A 20608-nucleotide genomic window follows, 5' to 3' on the forward strand; every position below is an offset into this window, starting at 1 on the left:
AGTCTAAAGTCCTATATGAAAAAAAAAAAAAATTAACATTGTTTGGTATATTGATTACTGCAGTTTCAATTTCTTAAAACCAGCAACTTACATAAGGTGAATGGTTTTTTTCCCCCAAAACCCTAACTGTGATCGATCAAAATGCTGTCTCTTACAGCCACAGGCAAACAAGTTCTCATAGGCACAAGCCTTCATTCTACTGGCCCCTTCTGTGGCAGATGCAAAGGTAAGAGAAATGGAGAACTCCAGGTGAATACTGGCTGAAACGGTGTCAAAAATGAGGAAACAGCTGGTGCTATGCAGACCACCCAGGAGCAAAGTATAATACCCACTGTTCCAAGTGAGGAGCCTCTGTTCTTGCTTCTAATTCTAACTTTGCAATAGGCTGTAAAAATAAAAGTTGGAGCCAGAGGAATAGGATGTGAAAACCAGGAATGTTTAGAACTGCTGACTTTAATTTTAAACCTAGGGTGGCAGCTATCATGAGAATAAAACAAGAGAGTAAACATCTAAATCACTAGGTTCATTCTATTTGTGAAGATCTATTTGTTTTGAAAGGACAGTTTTAACTATACTCCTGCATTACTTTTGAAGAAGGGAAGCAAGATGGAAATCACAGTAAATGCCAGACTTACAATTCTTGTAGCAAGGCTGCCTGAAGGGTTTTCCTTTTGAAAAGGCAATTGCCACTATGAGGTACTGAAAACTGGAGATAAAAAATACTGTGGTATTTTCATAATTTTCTATGTTATGCTTATCAGGATTGGCTTCATCATTCAAATGTGAAGAGTTCCCATCTAGGCTTCCTGTTGTATTAAAAGCACTACAACACACAAAAAAACCCTTGTATTAGTAAACACAGTATCTATGTCCCAAAGGAAACCAATTTTTCTTTCTAGTCACATTCCAGTCAATTTAAAAAATTAGACGAAAGAAACTTCATTAATTAATAAGCCTCATTTTTAATAAACCCTTTCCCCACTCTTTTAATTTGCAGAGTACTTCTAGCAAGGGGCTTCCCCAGTGGCGCTAGTGGTGAAGAATCCGCCTGCCAATGCAGGAGAAGCAGGTTTGATCCCTGGGTTAGGAAGATGCTCTGGAGGATAAAGTGGCAACCCACTCCAATATTCTTGCCTGGAGAATCCCATGGACAGAGAGCGTGGCAGGCTACAGTCCACAGGGTCCCAAAGAGTTGGACACAACTGAGCGACTGAGCACGCACTTTCAGCATAGTAAAGGTAGAGAGAATTTAAGTTTACCTATGTGTAATTAATTTTAAAAATGTTATAATTCGTGAACTGGAAAACATTCAGCTCATAAAGAAATAAAAGATCCACTTAATACTTTTACTCAAATTTTTTAAGTTTCAAAATGTCATTTCCCAAAGTGAGGGTAGAAAATTTAGACACATAGATATTCTGAGTTTAGAAGAGACCCTAGTAATTAATTTCACTTCTCTCATTTTACACATAAGGAAAGCAAGGCTCAATAGCAACTTAAGAAACTGGTCCAGTGCTTCCATCTGGGTCATGATTATTAGGACCTGGCCTGACCATCTTCCAAGAGATAAAGTCAAATGCAGGTCAAATTATTTAAATGTGTAATCAAGCTGCATGCAATTTTTACATAAATTTAAACATATTATTACATGCATATATATTGCTGTTTTGTTCAGTCATTAGCTAAGTCATGTCCGACTCTTTGCAACCTCATATACTCTACACATTTTTTTTTTAATGGATTGACCAACTTACTCTGAATACGGATGTGATTCTTTATACCAAGTCTGTTGCTTGACCCAAAAAAACCCCAAAGACTGAAATCCAATGGAAATGATAATCTGAGACAAAACGGAGAAGAGAAGGGCTCCAGATATAAGACCTGAAGGTGGTCTTTGTGCCACAAGTTCCTTCCAGGCTGGATTTAAACTCACTACATTGAGAAGAAAAAGAGGAAAGATTTGTATCTAAATTAATTTGTCATTATAAAATACATAATCACATTCACTTAGGAACTTAAAAAAACTGTTTTTCTCTAACAAATCTTTAACATGAAAAATCTCCAAAAACCAACCCAGATGCCATACATGTTTATGTAAACTGTAAAAGTGAACAATTTAGGCTTTTTCAAGAAATGGCTCAGGAGTACTTTTTAGTCTACTAAAAGTCAAAGGAAACACTAGTACAAGTAAAAAGCATACTAAATATAAGCACATATCATCACCACCCTTATATGTTTAACTAAGAATTTATTTCTGAATCTTTAATTGTAAAGCTACAGTTAAAATAAGAAGACATTAACAAAGGTTTGAAACTATATAAACATAACAGTAACATTAAAAAAAGACTTTGATCACTTATTAAGGTGGGGGCTGCCAAGTTTCTCCACCGTAATATTTCTATTTTTCTCTTTGTAATTAATAAGTAACTTGTAGAAAGATGCTAAGACTGTGTAAAAAATCCTGTTTCTTATTGACTTCCATTCACTAGTTTTACCATTCACTAAAGACTCTCAAATTCAGTGGTTCGCAACCAAATTGAGTATGACCCCTAGAGAACATTTCACAATGTCTGGAGATATTTTTGGATGTCACAAATGGGAGAGTGCTACTGGCATCAAGTGAGTAGAAGTCAGAGATACTGGTAAGCAATCTGAAAAACAGAATAGTACCCCCACAATAAAAAATTATTCTAAAATGTCAATAAGACCAGGGTCTTTCCACTGTATAAGCCAATCATTTCTTCTATATTGTTAGTTAGCATTCTACTATAAGGAAGAGATTTCCCTTCTCTCCCAATTACTTATTTCAGGTATGGACTTGTGAATTTTCATACGATTAAACAGATCATATCTCATTACCATCATTATTTACTTTGATGTTAACATCACCAATACTGAAACAAACCAACACCTTGTCTCCTTATATGATGTACTCAGGAGGACACAGCATCACTTCTTTGATATTCCTGCCAAGAATGCATAGCCTGAGTCTAATGAGAATACATCAGACAAACCCATATAACTGATTATCTTTCATAAAAGTCAACATCAAGAAGCCTCCCCAAAAGGCTGAATGTAGTATTCTGAATTAAAGATGACAAAATAGATATGATAACTAAATGAAGTTTGTGAGCTTGGACTAGATCTTGGGCCAAGAGACTAGGGGGAAAAAATGGGTATAAGGTTATTTTTGGGACACACGACAAGACTCAAATACAGGTATGGGTTAGGTAATATTGTATCAATGTTAAATTTCTTGGTCTTTATAACTGTGTTTAGCTAGATAAGAGAATGACTTTGGGACAATATATACTAAAACATTCAGTGGCAAAGGGGCATGATAATGTAAACATAGTCTCCAATATTTCAGAAACAAATGGAGAAAGAATAAAACAAATGGGGCAAAATATAAACAACCAGAAATAAAAGAACCTTACACAGAAAATGGAAAGATATGCACTGTGTTATAATTGTTCATGAAAATTTACCAAAGTTTAATAAGCCACATCAGAATTTCCTATGCTTTAAAAACAGTAACAAACAAAATACTTACTTGTAAATACTACTACCAAAATGATTGCCAGATCAATGAAGAGAAACTGGAAGTCTCCCAGGTTACTTAAGATCTAGAGAAAGGATTTTTTTTTTTAAATAGAGTTCAGGAACTATTCTTACAGTACCACTTTTATACTATTTTCCCCCTGCTTTTATTAACTTTTTCCTCCTTGGTTTTAATTTTTTCCCCCAATAATGATGACTTCAAAATGACACTTGGCCTGCTTAAAAATTAAACACATTTGCTTTTAGATTAGTGAAACAGAACATATTTACAATTTAATATATTAGTATAAAAGGTAGCTGCTAAAAATCCATTCAATAAAAACCTTTAAAAAGTTTTTTGGCAAAAAGAAAGCACAGACTTCTACCCACAATATTTAACATTCTTGAAAACTAGTATCTTGACCCTTCCTTAATATCCAACACCATCCCTCCTGATATTTTCCACACATGGTAAAAAGGGATAGTTTCACAAAGACTCCTTGGCATCTCACCAATGTTCACTCAGAGAAAAATCTAAAGTGAGATCATTTCAACCACAAAATCCATGGAGTACCTAGGGACATCACTTGTTTACACAAGTCCTAAAAGTACAGCTGAAACATCTTCTCTCATCCTGGCCTTTCCTTATAAATGTATAGCAAAGTTAACTGCAATTCTAAAATATGTCACAGCTTGACATTTTGAAGAGTTTTGAAAAAAAAAAATGTCCAATCTGTGCTAAAGGCAAAAAAAGAATACAGTTATCTTTAATTCACAAGGCTGAAGCCACAGCTGCTGGCCTTAAAGAAAATGCTATTCCAGATTAACAAGATTTTCAATTTGCTACTCAAAATTCAGTAAACCAAAGGAAAATTTATAGGTGCTAGTTATTTAAGTTTCACAATTAATGAATATATTCAAACTGAAACATATATGTCCAGTATTTTTAATTTAAATGTCTTAACACTAAGTACCATCTCTGTTGGCAATGTCAGTACTCACAGAATACAGCAGAGTAACACTGAAGTACTGTATAATGCTGTACAAAGCCATAAATTTAAACACACAAAAGGAAGTCATTAAAGCTGCACGGCCTTCCCTGTGAAAACAAATGTTGGCATGTGAACAGAAGTATTCTAAATGCCTCCTCCAAACCACAATTATATCTTGACAGATGAACATCAACATTCAAGTTACAACAATATGCACTTTTTTGCCAAAAAGAACTAAGCCAAAGCAGAACTGGAAGAAATGAGGAGTAGCAATCAATCTACTCCAAAGCATCACAGATCAAGTACACTAACATACCATTAAAACAAATTCACGTTACTTTCTGTGACCTTTTTTTCTATATTAATAGACCAAGCTACAAAAAGATAATAGGAAGATTTCTAACGTATACTACCTGATAAGGTTTGGCACACAGGAAATACTAGGAGTTTTGGAGGTAAAGGGAGATGCCACTGAAGCCTCGAGCTCTGATAAGGAAATGCCTCCATGTGCCCTCTTCAGAGCCTAATGGATTAAAGAAGAAAATTCTTCTGAGTTTTGGGTACTTGACTTAGCCAGAGAAAGAACTGTAAATCACAAAGTCTATACTTACACCACAATCATTTGCACCGTCACCGCACATCCCAACATAGTAACTAAGAAACAAAAATTACATTAAGATTTTTACTAATTTCTTGAAATACACAACTTTTAATTTAAGATTTCCTCCAGTATGGTACTAGGAAGAGTTAACAAACTAAGATTCCCCCACTGCTAACTAATGGATCTTTTCATTATAATGACCACAGGCATGTTACTCCGCAAATAGCACCAACCTACAACTCAAATGACTTGGGTCACTGTTCCATTTCTATCACATGGACATCTCAATTGCCTAATCTTTAGCACAAAGGACTCAGGCCAGCCTAGTCTTCAGTACTTACTTTTAAGACAATCAGTAAAGATTTCTCCTTTAAAAACTTGAAAACAACATTATTTACTAAAACTGTAACATTACTTCTATCAAGCTGAGTGAATGAACTCTACCTTACGGATATCACCTAGAAGAGGAATGGTGGACATGTACTTCAAATAAATAAGCACTCGTTGGTTGCTTAGTCACTAGATTGTGTCCAACTCTTCTGGGACCCCATGGACTAGAGCCCACCAGGCTCCTCTGTCCATGGAATTGTCCCAGCAAGAATACTAGAGTGGGTTGCCATTTCCTCCTCCAGGGGGTCTTCCTGACCCAGGGAGAGAACCCCAGTCTTCTGCTTTGGAGGTGGATTCTTTACCACTGAGCCACCAGGAAGTCTCTTTTAAAGAGGCTTACCTGTCTTAGAGTTGACACATTTATATACATGAAATATTAGTTACTTTTCTGGTTTTGAAAACAAAACTACAATTCATAAATAGTAAAAAACAAAAACAGGAAAATTCCTCGAAGTTCCATGATTAGGATTCAGAGCTTCCACTGCAGGGAACACGGGTTGGATCCCCAGTCGGGGAACTAAGATCCTGCATGCCATGCAGTGTGGCCAACAAAACAAAACAAAGACCCACCAATACTTACTCTACATTTTGCAATGCTTCTACTAACTGGGTCTTCTGATCAGGTGCCATACGAGCAAATACAGTGCCATGCAGCATCAACTGGAAAAAACATGAAATTTCTTTAAAATACTGCTTGCCATATAGTCATATGAAAACATACATATCCCAAATCACTAACCTTAGGAACAAGGTCTTGAAAATGCTCCAGAATCACTGAAAACGATTTTCCATTCATTGCAAAGTGATAACGAGTCACCTGAAGATCCTCTAAGTTATCATGGACCAATTTAATTGGAATAGCCTGTGTATAAGACATTCAGAACAGTATTCAGGCAGCCAGATCAAATTTTAAAAAATCCTATTTTGAATATATTTGATTCAAAACTAAATTTTTCATTTGATGTTTTATATAAAACGCTGTGTTGAACATTTATTGAATGTTAAAGAAAATTCAATTTTAAGATAATCCATCTATATTGCTTATTTAAAGAATAACACTTAAGGAAGTCTAAATATCAGCTTCAATTTGAAATGATCCATGAGCCAAATTTATGGACCATCTGCACCATTTACCACTACTTTTAAAATAGGATAAATAATTGGGATTCTTATAGTATAAAACTGTGCTTCTTAACTTTGGCTAAAAACATCAAAAATTAAACACTGAGATATTGCATCTGGCCCCATTCTAGTGAATCCAGTTCTCTGAGGAGACAGCTCAGGCTTCTGTTTTTGTTAACTTTTTGTTTTGTTGAGTTTTAATGCACCACTTTTTATTAGAATAAATTAAAACAAGCAAGCTTCAAAAAAGAAAACTCTACTTGACATTACCTCTGGGTCAATTGCTGATGAATCGTTATTCTGTGTCATGGTGTCTGCATAATGCCAATTTATCTTGGCAACTTTCCCATCCTTTGGAGGTAATGCTTCAGCAATAATAACTTTATCCTGAGGTAGTATCATTCCACAGTCTCTGGCTACAGAGACGGCAGTCAACATGTTGTCACCTAATTTTCAAAACATTGAAAATACATTAACATTAAAATGAAAACATAAATGTATTAAACAACAAGTACTTACAGAGAATCTACCACAGTCCCCATGAGTGGGCTGGGCAAAATGAAGTTAATGTATAGTCCTTACTCTTGGAATTTAAAAGTTATCTTGGAGTTAAAAGTTAATCAGGACATACATATATCAAAGGAAGCCTCAAATCAAAAGAAGATAGATACTAAATAGTCAGAACATTCTCACCCACAACTGTTAAAGTCAAATACATTCTCAACCTTTGTGAGTCATGCACTAGGGGTACCCATTCAATGCTTGGGACAGTGCTCAATAAATATTGTTGAAATAACCACAGAGTGACTGGTAATCTGTACAAGAATATGAGCACAACATAAAGAAAAAAGTGAATTACAAAGGCAAGATTACACATAAACACACACACACACAAAAAAGCAAAGTAACAAGTATACAATTTTTATAAAACATAAAGAGAAGCAAGACAGACAACTTCTCATTCATGAGAGGAAAGTATTAAGGACACTGGTAAAGACAAGATTAAGGAGGAAAATACAAATGCACAGAAGAAGGCAAAGGTTTGGGAAGACCACTGCTACCAGAACGAAGGTACTATTGTTTCCTCTTCCCTTAATCCCACCCACTGTTTCCAAGCATGTCTTCCTGTGACCTGACAGACCCTCTTGGGACACACCATATTCTGTCATGGCAGGACAACAAGGACAAGCGATACAGACAGAAAGAGCTCTGAAGCAAAGTCACTAGAACCAAGAATTGCTGGGACGCTAATAAATTTGGTTACTTAAGCAATCTGGTATCAGACGGACCTCAGAGTTTCTAAACATAAAAACATATGCAGATCTTCTCTATAAGTCTCTTACTAAACACATAAATGTTATAAAGTGAATGCCTTAAATCTGATTCTTTGCTAAGAAAGAAAACTTTAGAGCTGCCACAATTTCATACAGTTAAGAAATGGTAACTATCTGCTATTATCAACAGTGTTAACACCAAGAGAATCTTTTGAATGCAGCAGTTAAGAAAGAAACCAAAAAATGGCTCTTTTCACTATTACACATTCAAACAATAATAAATATACTATTCTATATATAAAAATATAACTCTAACCAATCACTTCCCATGTATCTGGTGGCACAGTTCTAAAAATTATAGACAATCCCAAAATAAGTCAATCATATTCTTAATCCTCAAGAATCTTGTATTCTAGTAGAGAAAACAAATCTATAAACAACTAACACAAGCAAAGGAAAATAACTGCTATAAGAAACATATGATTAAAGAGAGATAACAAAAAACAGCATAGCTGAATATTTATAGTATGTCCTTCACTAGTTTATTATACTTATTATAAATAGATCTAAAGGATTTCCAAAGTGTATTGTGAAGTTGTCCTCTATCTTAGAAAAGTATTCAGAGCTGAAACAGGGCAATGTAGGATGGAGCTACTCTATGATAAATTTAATTACTTGACTTATAAGATAATAATGCAGTATTAGATGAAATTATATAATAATAAGTAGGCTTTTATAATGCACTGATCATTCCTCAATATTGGATAACATGAACTCTAAGAGTCACACTCAATTTTTTTGTGTGTCCTTTTATAAAGTCTAACCTGTGACCATGACAGTGCGAATGTTGGCTTTATGCAAATCTTCAAGTACTGCAGGGGTTTCTCGCTTTAATTTGTTCTGCATTATTATTAATCCCATAAAATCCATGTTGTTCTCAATGGCATCTCTGCAGAAAAAGAAATTTTAACATAATGATTTAGTCAAGAGAACAAGCATTTGTTCACTTTGTTGATAAGGCAATTTAAAATAGCCATCAATTATAAACGAAAAATATTTTATATGCTGAATAAATGTATAAGTTTATGAGTTCAACCTCAAAAAATTTAAATGTGAAAAAGTAATTCCCAAGAAATACATTTTGAAATTAAATTTTACCCTTTGAAACATGGGTATATAAAGATTCTTAGGAAATGCATATCTTTGTAAGACACAGAACTCTTCTAGTACTAAGGAATATTCATCTTGTATCTTACCTACAAAATGAATGAACGTAAAATACACCTATTCCTTACTGTCTTCCCACACAACATACCCTAATTTAAATGTTAAGAGAAAAGGAAAAAACTGTACCACAGGCACATTCAACAGTTATACTGAATTCACTATCAAGTCTTTGAGGAATTTTATAAAACTCTTGATCAAAATCTTGATCTTGGAAGTACGATGCAAAAACTATTAGCAGTCCAACAATGAGATCTATTCAGGACCCAAAGATGGGTCTTCTACAATGTTAATTTTCAGTAGTTATCAAGATGCTGTTCCTTCAAAGAGGTAATTATCTACTATGCACCAAATACACACAAGTCACTGGAAGGTCAAAGATGAAAAGCCATGATCTCTACTCTCAACTTCCCTGTAGCTCAGACAGTAAAGACTCCTCCTGCAATGCAGACCTGGGTTCAATCCCTCGGTCAGGAGGATCCTCTAGAGAAGGCAATGACAACCCACTCCAGTATTCTCGCTTGGAGAACCCCATGGACAGAGAAGCCTGGCAGGCTACAAACCATGGGGTCGCAAAGAGTCACACACGACTGAGTGACTAACACTACTCCTCCTCCTCCTCTCAAGAACCTTTTGTAGGGAAACAGACATGCAAGCAAAGAGATCACACAAAAATAATATGTGCTTCAGTACTATAATAGAGAAGTCTATTCAGTGGTAGCAGCATTCTTAAGCTAAAGCTATTGAAATCCTACTACAGAAATATTCTCTTCAATGGGGAAAGCATGGCTTGAAATTAGGGACCAAAATTTCAGACTTGGATTAACCAAGTGGTTTTTCTACATAAAATTAAACTATAAGGGTGCTTAAGTAAACAGCAACTAAATCTAAACACCTTTAAAATTATATAATTTATACAATGGGTGGTAAAGATATTAGAGAATAGTTAGAAAACTTAATACAAATGATACTGCTGGAAGTAACAGGAGAAATAAGCCTTGAAACTTGAAAATGCATTTCAAAGCACAAAGCTGTACCAATGTGAAACTACTGGGTCAAAGCTCTGTAACCATCTTCCTGTACTGGTTTCTGCCTGCAGCCGGTTTCCTAACTCTCCTATGAATGATACCGGTCATAGAAATCTTGCCCTCTAATTAATGAAGAGTACAATAATCAATTCAAAATACACAGGTTCAAGCTATAAGAAAAATGCCAAAACCTGTTTCCACAGGTAGAATGGAAACACAGAGAAGATCTTGATTGAAAGATGAGGAAGGAAAGCAGAGAGAGAGAAGAGTTGATAGGGAGGGTAGGGTATCCTGGGCAGACGGAACAGCTGGTCCAAGGCTGGAAGGTTGCCTGAAAGACAGGCTCAAGAATCAGAGGCAACTCAATTATCAGTCTTTAAGGTCAGGGAGGAGGAGTGGCCAAAGGCAAAGCTGTAAATAAAGGCGACTCTAACGTACCCTTCATAGGAATCAGGATACAGTATTTTACATGTGTGGCTCCTAATCACAAGTATGCCTCAAACCATTTGATTACTACTGTTTTTTTAATGTCCCTGCTTAGGTCAAATCCCCCCAATATTCTGTTTTAATGGGTAGAACTCCTAAAGTTGCTTTTCCTTTCAGTTATTATTTAGCTATCCACTCCACTCCCTTTAATTTTCATCCAGAAAAATGGGATTGCACTGTAAACACTGCACTTTTCCTTTAATGAGCTCAGAATAATTAAAAGAAGCATTAATACTCCATAATTTAACCACTATCATATTTATGATCTTTACACTATTTAAACTTGAATCTTATCTCACATAGACATATTTCTTTCGGCTGAATTCCTTGAACTGTACACGCTGGGTCAAATTGCGTAAGTAAATTTAGATTTTAATAAGTATTATGCAAGTTCTTTATGAATTTACAATAATGCAGCAGCAGTATTTTGGTTAAAATTTTCTCAAGCCCTCGCTAACACCTGATAGCATCAATCTTTTGAATTTTGTAAACTTGAAGAAAAAACTCTGGTTGTGGTTTAATTCTGTAGTTCCCCCAAAACTGAAGTGTCTCATCATTTTCATGTATTCAGTGGCCATTTATATGTCCTTTTCTGATAATTATCTGTATCATTTACCCTTTTTTAAAAATTAAGTATGTGTTTGTTGTTTCTTTCCCGATTTATATTCTTGATCATGAACTCCTCTGAAAGGTGATGGGGAGCCATTTATTATAAGAATTCCAGGTAGAAGACTGGTATTAGATTTGAATGTTAAAGACCTCTCAGTGGACAGAGTGTGTACACAGATTAGACAAAGAAAAAGTGGAGAAAAGAGCTAAGTCCCTGAATTAGAGACAATGACAGCGGGGATGGGAAAAGAAAAGTCTATCTGATAGGCATAATTAGCAGGACAGCCAACAAATCTTTCTTTTTGCTTTGAAATGCTAGGTACACCATGAAATATTCCTAACCAAAAGTGTTATTTTCAAAAGGTCAGGCTAGATCAGTTTTACTGTAAAAGGAGAATCCTTGAATGTGAAACATAGCTATAACTGGAGGTAAATGTGATGTTGATAATGGCCACCTGACCTTTGGTGGTGAGGGTGGAAGGTGTATTTATTGTGATTCATGATACCCTGATCAAAGGAGCACGTGGTTTCAACTACTAGGCAAAAGCAAGTACGGGTGACCCTTGAATAACATGAGTTTGAACTGTGTGGGTCTACTCACACATGGATTTTTTTCAATAAATACTATTAGTACTACAAGATCCACAGTTGAATCTGCACGGCAGGTCCAGGAGCCAATCCCCTATAGATACCAAGGAATAACTGTAGATCATTGGAAAATAAACTTCTGTAAAATTATGTTTACCAAAAACATAACTATGTTCCTCGAACATGCCCAACACATAGCAGGCACTCAATAAACATTGAGAAAATAAATTAAAAATAGTTCCAGGGAGTTGTACTTTTATCTCAATTGCCTAAAACACTGAATTATGTTATATATTTGCACATATCCAATAATAATTTACCTAATAAATAATAAATTGAGTATAAATGATTGCACAAGACTTTCATAAACATAAATGATGCCTTATTGGAAAAACTGTAGGTAAAACCACTCATCAACGTGTACCTGCCAACATTCTGCACTTTGTGCCACGTCAGTTTTGACTCCAATTTTCTGTGTGCAAGAGCAATCACACGGAAGCCCTGTTTGGTGTAATCTTCCAAAACTTTTTCAAAATCAACAGGAACTTTTAAAAAAGAGAAAACGAAGGTCATTGTTAGAACTGTGACTAGCAGCTTACACAAATATCAGAATTTCACTCAATGCCTTGCTGCTTCCTTACCTGTTTCAGGCTTACAAAGACCAGCAATGACCTCTGGTGCCCCTTTCATGTAGGCATCCATCTTTCTGTCCCCGAGCACCCTGGCCACCACACACATACGTTGCAAAGCAGAGGAAAATGGGAACTGGCGGACAATTCCTATCTCATAAACAGCCTACAGAATTTCGAAAGATGCACAAACCATTCATTATTTTTCAAAGAATTAAAACAGATACACCAGTATATTTACTATACCTCAATTAAAAAAAATTTTTTTTAAGATATACTTAGGTAATGAGTAAACATTCTTCACTTACTGGAAGTTCAAACAGCTCCTAAAAATAAACAAGACAAAAAGAATAAAGTAAAAGTACAGATTAAGCCAATTAACACACTCAAACAACAACAAAAAAATTTAACTGCATATCCACAAACAATTATTTGGAAAACAACACGGAATTTTTAATATTTCAAAGTCAGGTTTAAGACTGCTTCTCTACCAGCTCCCATTTCTTTAAAAAAAAAAAAAAAGTTTATTCTTGAGTATTTTAAAACACTCTGCTATCCTAGGAATATTAACATATTAAGTTCTTAAACTAAGAGGTATATATTTAAAAATTAACCTAAAAATAAAAGCTTCCACATATTTTTTTTTATTAAATCCTAGGAATACAGATGCAAACTAAAAGTCTTAACCACCGTGTATCTAAATCACAAGGCTCTAAGCTGCTTGGTAAGTAGGAATGAACGGAACAGCACTGAGAATTCAATCTCAATGTTTTACATGGAATGCCTGCAACACACCAGGCATAGTTTCTGATAAATGCAGTAAAGATATTCATATCTGCATTAGAGTTTTTAAAAGGACATGTAATTCCATCTTCCAGCAATATTTTAAAATGAGAAGAAAATGTGAGCACCGAAAGTATTATTAAGCAGTTCCATACCATTTCTTGGTTTCCTGCAGGTGCAGATTCAGGAAGCAGCTGTTTTGGAGGACGAACCACAGTTGGCATAATTCGATTATGAAGTGCTGTTTCCTCTTCAGTTGCTTCTTCCAAAATCTAAAAGGAAAATAATCAATACATTGATTCATGAAACTCATAAATTCAACTCACTGGTTCCATTTTAAAATAAAACATGGCTATCTTCAGTTAAGGTTTTTTTTTCTTTTTTAAGTAAAACAAAATATAAATAAAACTAGTTTTAAAGTCCTAGTAACCTGTGGGAGAAGGGAGGTAGAGGTTAGTAAAGAAATAAGAGAAAAACTTCTAATATTGCTCCTATAACCAGTTAAGTCTAGAGACTAGTTCTGTAAAATACAGAAGGTCCCTGCAGTTCCAAAAATTTTTAGTCTATCATCCAGAGATTCCTTGCTGCTAACAGAAGAGGATTAAAAATATGCAGAGCTCAGATATGGCTAAGAGAACCACTGGGTCAGGAGGCTCAATGAGGTAGGAAGATGTAAATTTAGATTTCCAGCTTGTTGTTGTTATTGTTTAGTTGGTAAATCATGTTCAACTCTTTTGCAACCTGAGGGACTGTAGGCCCACCAGGCTCCTGTCATGGGATTTCCCAGGCAAGAATACTGGAGTGGGTTGCCATTTCCTTCTCCAGGGCACCTTCCTCACCCAGAGATTGAACCCGCATTGAACTCTCCTGCATTGGCAGGATACAGCAATAGGGAAACAGTAGCCCAGGATAAACACAAAAGGACATAGAGGAGAGGTGGGATCAAACTTATCAGTCAGAATAGCTGATCAAAGCAAAAGAAAAAACAAGTCACAGAGGTCATACTCTACAGATATAAACTACATCCCTGAGAGGAGGAAGGGCTGCTAAAATGAGGGGCAGTATTCCAGGGTACTGCTTGTGCAAGCACTGTGGGAGAGGGTGGGAAAGCAACCAAAAGACCACTTCTTCTCTCCTGAACTCAAGGCCTGCTGATGGGGCCCCAATACAACAGGCTCCCCCAGGCAGCCTTCGCATTCAGGGAAGACCCTTCCCAGGAAAACCAACATACCAACATACTTCTCAGGACCAACATACATATGGGCAAGGATAAAAACCTTGTTACAGCAGCTACCCAGAGTATCAAATCAAAGCTTCATTCTTAAATATGAAAGTAGGATGAAGAAATATAATGAAAATCAACAAGGAGATGTCCATGACACCTCAATTTTTTTTGAAAGTATAAAGGAGAAGATTACATAGAGGAAGGGGGAAACACTGAACCTAGAGAAAATGAAGAATTCAGAAGCAAGAAGGGAACTTTAAATACAAACTAATACCTGTAAAACAAGAGCTGGAGGCTGGAAAATACTCACAACCAGAGCAAACACTCGGAAATTAAAATAATCAATGACAAAACAAACAAAGACGTGAACAAACAGAAACCTCTGTGAGCATGTGTGCACATGTGTGTGTTGAGGAAGAGAGAGAGAAAGGACACAGGAAGTAGAATGTGGGCACTGAAGACATATGATCACTATACTTTTTCCCTATGGCCAACAAACTGAGTCACTGAGATCACCTTACTGCTTAGACCTACTGCCTCAAGATACTGATCCTGCTTTTTCCTGTACACATAAAGCAGGGCCCTGAGTAGGTCCAGGTCTTCCTCTATTAAAGGTTCTTTGAATGAGTCAATTAAACTAAAGCAGAATTTCTACACAACTGTAAATATCTCTCTGGTGACATATCTTTAGAAATTACATAGTTCCTTATATAGTATGGGACAGACCAAAATCAAAACAAGTTGAAGAAATAATTCTTCTGTAAGTTAATTTTTACTATTTTCCTGAAGTTAACTGTACTTTAAAACATTGAACTTACCCATCCGATAGCTTCAAACATTTTCAAATCAAGTGGATCTCCAGAAAGCACTCCTTCAATTTTTGTAAGTGAATGACAAGTAGCCATACAAGCAACAAACTGAGACTTTACCAACATCTCACTGCAAACCTTTTCTTCTGGCAAAAGAAAACTATACAGAAAACACACTGAATTAGATTCATAAACCCCAAGACTGAAGACAGTAGTTTAACAGAACTTTTCAGGTTTTATTACTTTTAAAAGTAGAAATAAAATGTTTGCACTTATGCACGTATTGCATGTATTAATTTCATTACAGATTTTGACATTCAAAAACATTTTCTTCCATGAAAATTATTATACATGAGTAAAATATAGTGTTATCTTAGATTCTAAATAAATAGACCAGACGTACCAGTACGGAAAATATTACATACTAAATAATTAAAACTCTTGCCTATGAACATATGGGAAATTAGAAGACACACTCTCTTGCAAAAACATAAAATGACTATGTAACACACTACCTTTCAAATACAAAACTGAGCTTGTAAGAAAAAAAGGGAAAATTTTAAGTGCCAAAAACAGGGAAAGGACAACCAAAGGGGTGTGACCTTAAACAAACGCTGTGACTACAGGAGGAGAAGGAAGAAGGGAAGGGAGCCCTCTCAGTACACTTAAGGCCTTCGGTTTTAAAAACTATACAGGAACAAGAGACAAAGCCCTGGCCACATACAAAGTAGGAAGTTGGAACTGAGAGAATCCCTTTCACCAAGATGCTCTTGAAGAACTACAACCTTGGAAAAAGAAAAGATTCACCCATAGACTCAAATGCATAAGTAAGAACAAGCTTATCTCTTTTCCCCCACTCAAAGTTCAAGAAAATAGTTATATCTATATAATATTTATTATGTATTGGGCACTATTCAAAGAACTTTAAATTTATTTGCCTCATCTCATCCTATACCACCAAAAGGTGTTTTATTATCACCATTTTATAGATGAGGAAACTGAAGCAGAAGGGTTTAAGGGACTTGCCAAGCCTCAGTATACAGGTGCCAAAGCAAGGGTTCAAACACAAGAGGTCTGGTGTCAGGGCCTGAAGTCTGAACCATTAAGCTACTCAGGATGGGATCTGGGTTTGAATACATATGTTCCTGTCCAGTCCAGAAATCCCTAAGTTATAAAAGTAACATTAAAGTTTGCCTGGCACCACTGACACTACTTTTGGCCAAGAAAGATCAAAACTCTCTGGAGAGGCACTCCCACAACACAGCTACAAAGGAGTCTCACCAAAATATTCCACTAAGGATGAATCCATAATTTAAAAATGAACCAGGAAATAATTCTCATGACTCAACAGACACAACAAAGACAGAATTAGAATCCCATAAACAGGAGATAATAGAATGGCGATCTGAAAGAATGCAAAGGCATTTTAAAATTATAGACTTTGAAAAAGAACAAGACACCATGGTGGGGAAAGGAGAGAGCCAGATTTGAAAAAAAACAAATGAAATTTATTATCCAGGATATGGTTAGGATTCCCAGATGGAGAGAAAGAATGGGAGGAAAGCCACAATGGGAATAAAAAGAAGCTGCATACTTTCCAGAATTTATGAAAAGAATGAATCTTTGGAATCAAGAAGCAAAATTAGTCCCACACAAACAAAAGATCGTGGTGAAACTGCAGAAATCAAGCATAAAGAAGTATTTTTTAAACAACAAAGGAGAAAAAAAAATTACTAAAGAAGACTAAGATATCTATGAATATGGCAATTTAATCCACAGGAATGGGATATAAGAAGCAATGGTTACCAAACCCATCCATTAATCTGGGTACATCTTAGCATGTAGACTGCATATGAAACCAAAATCATAAAATGCTATACAACAAGTGCATACAAAAAGGGAGGTAAAAGTAAAAGTAGTCTACAGTCCGTAGGTTTTATGGAGTTAGAAACTAATAAAGACACCCATAGGGTCTTCCCTGGCGGTCCAGGGTTAAGATTTCACTTTTCAATGCAGGAGGTGCAGGTTCAACCCCTGTTCAGGAACCTAAGAGCCAACATGCTTTGCGGCCAAAAAACCAAAACTTAGAACAGAAGCAATAAAATCTTAAAAAAAAAAAAAAGACATTCATAGACTTTAGACTCTAAATATGAATATTAGTAACTTACAGACAAGTAATAAAGATTAGGATGTATAAATTCTGAAAAATGAGAGAAATATGAAACCTGTGTGTGGGAACTGGGGTAAGAGAGTCGGTGGTAGAAATAATTTCAAATATATCTGAAATCACAATAAATGTGAACACAATGGCAGAGAAAGAGTGAAAAGAGATGGAAAAAAGATACATAGGCATATATTAGGCAAGAGCAAGCTGGTATGTAAGCACACAAATATTCGATGAAACAGAATTAAAAAGCAACAGGCATCATTAGGGATAAGTAAGTTCACAATGTGATATGCTATTTACCAAGATGTGCCAACTCTGACATTACATGAACCAAACAACAGTCTCTCAAACTGTATAAACCAAAATCCTATACTTTCAAGAGAGGGGGAAAAAAAAAGCAAAAACACAACTATAGTAGTAAAACTTCTAAGCATCAAAAGATAGCAATAACAAAGTAAAAAAATATAAAACAGAGACTGGAGAAATATTTTCGTAACGCATAGTACTGAAAAAAATTATCACCCAGAAAATACAAAGGACTTCTAACAAATGAATAAGATAAACACAAACACCACCATTAAAAAAAAAAAAAACAGGATATAAACTGACAATGCACAGAATGCCAAATAATCCTCCTTCCAAAAATTTGAAAAAATGTTCAGCTTTATAAGTAATGAAGAAACTCCGAACAAAGCCACAATGAAATAATATTTCATAGCTATTCATTTGGGAAAATTAGAAGTCTGGCAATACCAAGTTTGGCAAGGATGCAGGGCAATAGGATCACCCATACACTGAGGGAGAGTGAGTTTGCACCATCACTTCGAGAGTAAGCAGACAGTACCTACTAGAGCTGTGGCCATGCATGTGCTGTATGATCCAGTATTGAAACTGTGAAAAAACTGGTTTACTCAAACTCAACGACATACTCACAGGAGTTGTAACACTAAGAATTTTAATTGCAACACTGTTTATGAGTGTGGAAGAAAAAATAGAGAAAAATTGAAACTGCCCTCTGGCTGAAGAACAAATATTATGGTTTAGTCACACAATGGCATACTAAAAAATAGTTAAGATTAATAAGGTGGATCTATACAGATCAACATGAATGAATCTTGGAAACATGTTATAAGGCCAAAAGGTGGCAAAAACACATACAGTACATATCAGTCATATATACTCATGGACAGATCTTGTTTATGGGTAGATATACAGGAAGTAAACTATAAAAACATGAGAGGATAAAAACACAACTTCAGAACAATGGCAAGGATAGACAAAGGGATAGGATAAGACTTCAGCAGTATCTGTAATGTTTTAAATCTTTTTGCTTCAGAGATCTGTAACAAATACGGCAAAATGTCAACGTTTAATCTCTGTAGTGGGTACAGAGTTATCTGTCGTATTACTTTCTATATGTCTGAATGTTCATATATTAATATATTTATTAAAAATAAACTAATAAAAGACCCTGATGCTGGGAAAGATTGAAGGGAGGGGGAAAGGGGGACAACAGAAGACAAAATGGTTGGATGGCATCATTAACTCAATGCACATGAGTTTAAGCAAACTGGGAGACAGTGAAGGACAGGGGAGCCTGGTATGCTGCAGTTCACGGGGTCAAAAAAAGTCAGACGTGACTGAGCGACTGAACAACAACAACAAATGGTCAAATCTAGCTGATAATTACCGTGCATTTTCCACTCGCTGAATCCCCCAAAGATCTAAACCATCTTCAGTAAGGGTTCCAGTCTTTAAAAAAAAAAACACACACATTTACAAAATCATGAAAAACTATGCTATGTCTACAAAATAGAGTGCTATACAGATATAAAAGGGGGAAGGAGATGAGTAAGATCTCTGTGTGTGTGCTAACAGAAAATAACTTTCAAGACAAAATTGAGGAAAAGGGTGTAGAACACTCCCTTGGTACAGTTCCTCTATGTGGGTGGGGTTGGGGGAGATATGTGTAGAAATGTATACTTATGTGCTTGTGTTATTAAACAGTGGAACAATGTGCCACTCAACCTATCACAATGGATGCCAACACAGGAGGGAGAGATTAGGGCATATGGGGCCAAAATAGGGAAGAAGAACAAAGTTAAATGACATCAAGAAGTGTAACCAGCCAAATTCAGGAAATAAATAAGCTGGGTTCTCCAATAAGATGACTGGAAAAGAAAGGCAAGAAAAACAATGGTTACCGATTAACTGCAATCATTGCAATCTGTATTTGGATTACAATTGAAAACAGACTGTAAAGCAGGGAAACCTGAATATGTACTGGATATTAGGTAATACAGAGGCTGTTAATTCTGGTAAGTGTAGTAGTAAGCAGTGATAACGGTATTGTGGTAATGTGTTTTTAAAACATTATTTTATCTTCTAGAGCTACATACTGAAGTATATGGATAAAGTAATATAATGTCTGATGCTGCCACCTTCAAAATGAGGGGACAATAAAGTAAGACTGACAAAATGCTGGTTAACTGTTTAAGTAGGATAATGGGTAAATGAGGGTTTATTTCACTTGCATCTTTTTTTCCACTTCTGGGTCTGCTTAAAAACTTTTCAAACATTTCCAAAAAAGCTCAAACATAGATAAAATTTTCTGAACAGATTAATTTAATATGAAACAGTCATTAAGTTACAACCTTCTTTTTTTCTTAATAAAATACACCTCACTTTTTTTTCTTAATAATAAAGAGGACACACAAAAATCAAATGTGTATCCTATCAGTTACCCAGAAGAACCTGGTCAAGATTTAGTTCTCTGAACTTTCAGAAAAACTGATCCCACATGAGGAAAGGAGAACCCTCTGTATTTCAAACAAGTAAAAAAATCTGTCCTTTTCACATGAAATTATATAATCAGTGTCCTTTGTAATTTTATAACACATTCAATAAAATCATAGAGCAAACACTAAATGTATATACTTCAGAGCAGTAACATTCCAGGAAACATATCTGTATGAAGTCTATTCTGTTAAAAACATGAAACAGCAAATAAATTTAACTACTAACTACAAGGTATAATTCTAGAAGGACTGGTCAATTGCAGATTTGGGCAAATAAGCAATATCCAAAGTAATAAAAATTGAAAAAATAATATAAAAATGATACAGATGCCAAATAAGTGTT

At 35.4% G+C, this 20608-nt stretch overlaps 1 protein-coding gene across 4 annotated transcripts in view; it reads right to left on the reverse strand.

Moving 5' to 3' along the window:
- The window catches only part of ATP13A3 (ATPase 13A3), a 77315-nt gene that overhangs the window by 20910 nt on the left and 35797 nt on the right, over positions 1-20608 (reverse strand). For all 4 annotated transcript variants that reach the window (XM_061166846.1, XM_061166848.1, XM_061166847.1 and 1 more), the window contains 16 exons: positions 19158-19219; positions 15310-15460; positions 13422-13538; positions 12792-12809; positions 12496-12649; positions 12279-12399; positions 8744-8868; positions 6916-7091; positions 6263-6385; positions 6104-6183; positions 5144-5186; positions 4946-5055; positions 4543-4639; positions 3554-3626; positions 1755-1932; positions 636-823 (listed from right to left, as the gene is read on the reverse strand). In XM_061166846.1, coding sequence (XP_061022829.1) covers positions 636-823; positions 1755-1932; positions 3554-3626; positions 4543-4639; positions 4946-5055; positions 5144-5186; positions 6104-6183; positions 6263-6385; positions 6916-7091; positions 8744-8868; positions 12279-12399; positions 12496-12649; positions 12792-12809; positions 13422-13538; positions 15310-15460; positions 19158-19219 — 1816 coding nt within the window. The remainder of the gene's footprint in view (positions 1-635; positions 824-1754; positions 1933-3553; positions 3627-4542; positions 4640-4945; positions 5056-5143; positions 5187-6103; positions 6184-6262; positions 6386-6915; positions 7092-8743; positions 8869-12278; positions 12400-12495; positions 12650-12791; positions 12810-13421; positions 13539-15309; positions 15461-19157; positions 19220-20608) is intronic.

The sequence above is a fragment of the Dama dama genome, chromosome 19 (genome assembly GCF_033118175.1).
Source record: "Dama dama isolate Ldn47 chromosome 19, ASM3311817v1, whole genome shotgun sequence".
Lineage (NCBI taxonomy): Eukaryota > Metazoa > Chordata > Mammalia > Artiodactyla > Cervidae > Dama > Dama dama.